This window comes from Vicugna pacos, chromosome 6, assembly GCF_048564905.1.
Source record: "Vicugna pacos chromosome 6, VicPac4, whole genome shotgun sequence".
Classification (NCBI taxonomy): domain Eukaryota; kingdom Metazoa; phylum Chordata; class Mammalia; order Artiodactyla; family Camelidae; genus Vicugna; species Vicugna pacos.
In genome coordinates this window covers 73,000,747-73,007,530 of record NC_132992.1, presented here as the reverse complement: position 1 = coordinate 73,007,530, position 6,784 = coordinate 73,000,747, and the positions used below count along the sequence as shown (strand labels likewise).

Genomic DNA, 6,784 nt, shown 5'->3' with positions numbered 1-6,784 from the left:
TGGGTGTTTCAAAGATGGCTGCTCAGTTTGGCCCCTAATGCGCCTTGCTGGACCTACAGCACCCCACACCCCACCCTCTTAGGGGAGGGACTCCACTGTAATGAGGTTGTCCTTATATTAAGCACTTACTGTGTGCCCAGGCGTGGGGCTCAGTGTTCCACATGCATGATTTCATTAAAATTTCACAGCAACTCTATGGGGAGGAGGTACCATTGTCATCCTTATCTACAGATGAGGAAATTGAGATTCAGGGAAGCTGAGTGACTAGCTCAAGGTCACAGAGCTGATCATTGGTGAAGCCAGACAGAATTCAAACGCAGAACTGTCAAATGCCAGCATCTGCAGGCTTAACCACTTTCCGGTTCTGGCATACAGAGATATTCCACACTCTGCCTTCTATTCTCCCACCTTACCCCTCCCCCACCCCGCGTGCAATTTCTGAGCAACGCAGAGGGCAGGGGGCAGGGCAGGGAGGGCACATCAACCTGACCTTGAGAATTCAGCCACAACAGAGCATGCCATCTCTGCCTTGGCTTCCCTCCTGCTGGCTGGTCCCGTCTGGCCTGGAGCTCGTGCTTGCTTACCAGTAGAGTTATTCTTCCATTTCTTACAGAAAGGGTGTAAACAGAGCAAGTGCATTTAAACTCCGCTTGCTGATACAAAGCTTTGTGGAAGCCACAGAGTGGGCAGGGAGACGCAGTGGTTTGGATCTCAGGGAGCCAGAGCTATATGGCCGGGGTCTGAACCTCAGCCTTGCTGCTCACTAGCAGAAGACTTTGGGTGAGATGCTTAACTTCTCCAAGCCCACATTTCCCCAGCTGTAGATTGGAGGTGACAGACATCATCCATCACACAGGGTCCCCAAGAGGATGCAAAGAGTTAGTGCATGAAGCTAAACTGAGCTGGGTGTGGAAGGAGGGCACACACAGGGTGCACACACAGGGTGCTGTTCCCAGAGCTGCAGCCTGACCCCCTGCAGTGCTGTGCTTATGAGCCAGTGCCTCTGGGCCATCTTTGACCTGATAGCCTCTCTGACTCCTGCAAGGCCCCTCTACCTCCACCTTGGTCTTCAGGGCCTGTTGGGGTCCTGACACAGCAAACTGATCAAACACAAGTCAGCCTATTGTTGGTGGATGTATTCCCCACCCCCTACCCCGATGGAGCAGGGCTCCTCTTGTGGTCTGGCCCAGCTCCAGGGTGGGCTGGCTCAGGGAGGGGACTGAATTCTTACGGAGCTTGTACTGAGCACCTGATTTTCTTCCTCACAACAAGGGTGCAAAGTAGTTGTGAATAACCTCAATTCATAATGAGGACACCAAGCCTTGCACAGGTCTGCCCAGGTGTCAGGCTGCTGGACACTTTTGGGCTCAGATGTCATGCCAGGGTCCTGGGGGTAGAAGTCTGGGAGATCAGGGCAAGTGCTTGACAAAGACTGCGGCACCCTCAGGCGGACTTTTGGAGCTGACCTGACACCTAGTGGCCATGGGTAGGAATTACTCCCCAGTCTGGCGGGTTCCAGGGCTGCTGCAGGCAGGGTTTTGGCCTGGCCTGGGTTATGGGGGCGGCGGTACCAAGGGGTGGCCTGGAGGGTCGGGGGTGGTGGGGAGAGATTTTGTTTCCCCGTATCTCCATCATTCCCCAAAACTACCCAAACAATAAGTAACATCTGATAAGAAAATGTGCTGCCTTTTCAATTTATACAAGAAATGAATAAAAGCATCTTAAGAAAACTTTGCTGTTTTTATTGATCCTTAATCCACAGTCCATAGCAAATTTCAATACTTCACAGCCTCATAATCCACAGGGTTTCACCCAGACACCAGTGATTATTAGACGCTCAGTTACGAGCATGGACATGATGGAGAATTTCACAGATTATAACGGACTTTCAAGACAGGCTCCCTGACTTCAAGAGGATCCAATTTATTTGGGGAGTCAGAGTAGGGCCATCCACATGCTCCAATGGGTATAGTGGATATGAATTTCAGCCCACAAACTCCTTATGGTGTTACTTTATTTTCTTTTTATCATCCTAGTTTTGACTCTGAGACCATATACCAACCAATTAATGGAAATTCAATTTTAGGCTAAGACCTTAAAAAGGGGAGGGGAGGGGAAAATTCGCTATGGGGAAAGGTACATGGATTATTTCAAGTAATGGTTCTGCCACATGTACAGACAGGGCTCAGCGTCACCTCTACCCTCGGTGAGGAAGCAAAGTGAAACCCGAGGGCTGATGCCTTGATTCCTAGATGCCGTTCCAGCACTCCACTGGGAGTTCCTAGGCACTCTCCAAACCCTCCCAGCCTTCCATCACATGCCCCAAACAACTGCCAGGTGAATGAGTTTGCTCATTGCACAGGCGTTCTTTATTGAGCACCTACTATGAGCAGGCACTGTTGCAGGTGCAGTTCCTGCCCTTGTTCAACCCAAAGATGACTGGTGAGGTTAACCCAAACCCTTGACGGTGCCCATTCCCCACACCTGCTCAGTGTATGCTGTTCTTGGATATTCCTGCTCTTCTTTTGCTAAGCTCCTCGTGCCTCCCCAGGTTTCCAAGGAATTTTACAAAGTAATGCAGCATGGTAGATCCCTGGGACAGATTGGGATCCATTTTTTTCAGCTGTTGCACTTTTCAGGTGGAACCATGAGGTTCCAAGTTCAGGTGGCCAGGTCACACCGGGCCACGGCTACATGCCAGTTCTGTCTCCTGTCCTGGGCTTCCTCCACGTGACCCCCCAAGCATTTGCTTCTAAAGGCCCTTGTCCTCATTTCCTGAGCATCTGTTCCTTCTGCCACTGCCTCCCGAATCTTAGCAATCTTCCCCTTGACACAGCTGACAAGTGCTATGATGACTGCTTTTGTGCACTGACACCCCCCCCACCCCCTGCTCTCTTCCTGCCGCCTAGCAACCCCTGAATTTCCAGTTTGTCTTTGTGGTTCTTAATGAGGCCATCAAGGATGTGCCCCCTAAAACCGGAGGGTGCCCCCCTGGGTAAGGGCATGCCACCAGCCCAGAGACCCAAGGCAGACTTTATTGGCTCGCTCACAGCCCTGGTGTTTGTCCGCTGAGGTTCCAGCCAGCTCTCCACCTCCTCCCTGCCACCAGCCAGCTTGCTGAAACTTCACTGTCGCAGAGACTTCTTTCCAGACCAGACTTGTTGCTATGGCCTCGTCATTTTCAAGAAACTGGTTTGAAAGGTAAGGGGATAATGCTGAGCACCAAGGCAGCCTCATGGCTGATCGATGGGAGTGCTTAGACAGGCTCAAATACATCGAGACCATCTGTAAACCCATCTCTGATCTCGACAGAGCAGGGGGCATGGTGCTACTCAGCGCTGGCACGTGGGTGGGGATGGGTTTACCTTGTCAGCAGGACTTTGGCAGCAGATTTGAATTTAGAATATGCACACGCTCATCCTGGGTCGGCTCCGCCGCGCCCATGTTACAGAATCACATGTGTGCGAACACTGAATACGGAAGAATGTTGGTGACTGTTATTTGTAGTAGCAAAACACCAGAAATAACTTAAATGTCCACGCAATGGGATTGAATCATGAGACTTCTGAACTATGAAATCCCATGCGGCAGTTAAAAAGACTGAGATGGCTCTAAATGTATCAACGTGGACAACAGAGACATATTGCAAGGCAAAGCAAGTTCAGAGGAATGAGACAGTATGATTCTAGTTATGATAAGAAGCTGTGTGTGTGTGTGTGTGTGTGTGTGTGTGTGTGTGTGTGTGTGTGTGTGTATGAGGGTAAAACAATACTCTGAGCCTACCACATGCCAGGAAGCATTCTAAATACTCCACAGGCATTAACTCATTTAATCCTCAAAAGCTCCCAGCGGCATGAGTACTATTACTAGCCCCCTAATACAGATGGGGAAGCTGAGGCAAGGAGAGGCTGGGTAACTTATCCAAGGTTCCACAGAAGCTGGGATTGGAACTCAGGTAGCCTGGTCCCAGAACCCATGCTTTTCACAACTATAGAACACACACACACACACTCAATTGCATGTACGTGGGAAAAGCTACGGAAACATGCACCTGTGATTGATCCTGAAAGCACCTGGGTCCCTCCGCCCTGGGCCCTCCCCACCAGCATCCCAAGGAACCGGAGCGGCACTTTAGGGAGGGCAGGTGGGGAGGTCCAGGGCACCGGGGCGTGACCAGCACAGAGTGGGTGGGCCCCGGGGTGGTCTGCAAGCCTGAGCCACCCTTGGGGGGGGGTCTTGCTGGGCGATGGTGTCACTTCTGAGTGACAGCCCCACGTGCCAGCCCATTATGTGCGTTGACCCCTCTTGATACTTATAAAACAATCTTAGGCTCTGTGATTATTGTCCCATTCTAAAGGCTCAGAGACTGGGAACCCTGGGCAGGGCTGCACCCTTACTAGGTCGACCAGCGTCTGCAGCTGGGTTTCTCCACACAGGAGATGCTGATCCAGGCAAGAACAGAGGTTTTAGGAGAAGGCTTGTGGGGCAGGACTAGGTGGGGGGTTCCTCCAACATCCTTAAGGATCTACAAGACACAAAGATACTACAATACACAGGGGCCTGATGGGATAACCCGCAGGCTGGCGGGGCCCTGCGGCCTTGGTGAGGAGGTCGAGCACGGTGGAGTGAGTTCCGGAACCACAGATCTGGGTTTCATAGGCCACCGCTGCCCCTTTCTGGCTGGGGGATCTTAGCTCTGTGCTTTCCTCCTGGGAGCTCTGTTCATCATTCACAGCATGGGGCTGAAACTATTTTAGCTGTTGGCGGCCGTGAGAATTCAGGCACCTGCTTGGTGGCTGGCGGAGTACTTGGCACGCGGTAAGGGCTCGTGGACGTTGGTTGCCGTTATTGCCACTGTCATGGTCCTTTCAGATCCCTTCGAGGAATGCAGCCTAAGTCACAACCTGCCTGAGCACGTAAGCCCCGCAGAGCTGAATGGCCTGTGGCTCCCCAGGGTACCATGTTGGCTCACACTTCGGACTTGGGACTTACCATCCCCTGTCCTCTTGCCTGTCTGTGCGACACCCCCTCCCCCAGTGGTGCTTCCTGTTTGGGCCTCCACGGTACCTGCTCACACCCCCACCACCCCTCACACCTCCAGCCATTTGGTCCGGGGTGTCACCTTCAGTCTTCTCCAGGTTGTGCCTGGGAGCTCAGGTCAACCCAGGGAGAGTGACCTGGAGAGAACTGGGGGCCTGCCTGGGCCAGAGGGGTGGCCCAGATGGGGACAGGCCACAGGGTGGGGACTGACCTGAAGTCCACCACGTCTGTCTTCTCACCCAGCGTCTTTATCAGCTCCCTCACTTGGTACCGGTTTATGGGGACCTTGTTTTGCTGAAGAGGTGGATAGAACATGAGAGGTCGGTGGAGCTCTGCTCCCCTGCCTTCAGGCCTCCCCCACTGCGCTTGGATGTGCGCATGTCTGTGCACACACACACACACGCACACGCACACTACCTAACGCCTCACTCCCCTAGGTACCGCAGCTGGCAACCGAGGGCTCAGAGGAAACTGAACCCACAATATGTAGGGCAGGAAGAAGCCCCCTGCCCATGGGTCATCGCTGAGACGCCAGAGCATGTCCTGTTTCTGGGGAGCAGCAGGGGTGGAGGGGATGGGGAGCCAGGTGGAGTGGGCACCCTGGGGGTGGATAAGAATGCTCCTCTGCAGCATAGGAAGTTCATCCTTTCCTTCCTGCCACTGAGTCCTGACTGGTCCTCTTCACCATGTGCCCTGCTGAGGGTCTTAACCCCCAACCTGGGCCCCCACAAGATCCTATTCTTGCAGGGCCCAGTCCTTCCTCAGGCTGCTCTGGTGATGGATCTTTCCACGTTTGCATTTCAGGGGGGCCCTCAGCCCCTCCATCATATTGGGGGGGGAGCGTGAGATCTCAGGTGAGATGATGGGGCCAAAGGTGAAGTGCTGGGGCTTTGGGATGTGGTCTCTTCTCCCGCTCCCTTTTCAGATCTGCCCAGCAGCCAAATGCACTGGGAAGAAAGACCTAGAAGGTGAAGAGAGCGTGTCTTCAGATGGCACCTCAGGTCCCCAGTGGCATCCAGCCATGCAGTGCAGAGAATGGCTTCAACAGGCGATTGGGGGAGGTCCTAGGTGTCCTCTGGGGTCTAGATAAAGGAGGTGCGCTTCCCACAGCCTGTCCTAGGGAGCTCTAGGAAGTGCTCAGGCTTTGTGTCTGTCTGTCTGTCTCTCTCTCTCTCTCTCTCACACACACACACACACACACACGCACACGCAGTGCCTGCAGCCTGGGAACCAGCGCACCTGTATCATAGCTTTCCGGAAGGCGCCCACAGACATCATCGTCTCTCCACTAGGGTTCAGACTCCTGAAGAAGTCCAGGATGGAGATTTTGTGTTGGTCTGCGTAGCTCTGAGAGAAGCAGGAGACACCAGGAGCAAATAGGCGGCCTTGTAACATCTGTAACAACCCCCACCCCCTCATCCTGACAAAGGGCAGCGAGCTCCCAGACCTCCCAGGCTAAGGGGAGATGGGGGGTGCGTGTGAGGAGGCAGACTCAGGAGCTGGAACAGGGTCTCCATCTGTGAGTACTCTGTGCAGACCGAGTCTTGGCAGAACCTCACGCCGGGATGGTTCCTATGTGTTTGCCCCCACCCGCACTGAGCAGACCCTCCCTGCCCTCCCTCCATTCGCTCCTTGGAGGACTGGAGTAGACACTCCCACCGCGTGGATCATGTTGCAATGTAGTGTTTGGCTTTGAAGCTGCCTCCACTAAGACAAGCAGAGACGGTGCTCTGTGGGTGTGGGT

At 53.6% G+C, this 6,784-nt stretch overlaps 1 protein-coding gene across 4 annotated transcripts in view; it reads right to left on the bottom strand.

The window, feature by feature from the left end:
* Positions 1–1,721: 1,721 nt before the first annotated feature.
* The window catches only part of LRRC74A (leucine rich repeat containing 74A), a 30,584-nt gene continuing 25,521 nt past the window's right edge, over positions 1,722–6,784 (bottom strand). For 2 of the 4 annotated variants that reach the window (XM_072963470.1, XM_072963471.1), the window contains 3 exons: positions 6,280–6,387; positions 5,252–5,334; positions 1,722–3,189 (listed from right to left, as the gene is read on the bottom strand). In XM_072963470.1, the coding sequence (XP_072819571.1) occupies positions 3,165–3,189; positions 5,252–5,334; positions 6,280–6,387 (216 nt within the window). In that variant the 3' untranslated portion in view covers positions 1,722–3,164. Of the gene's footprint in view, positions 3,190–3,365; positions 4,877–5,251; positions 5,335–6,279; positions 6,388–6,784 lie in introns of all 4 variants that reach the window. The other 2 variants (XR_012073758.1, XR_012073759.1) reach the window with 2 other exon arrangements.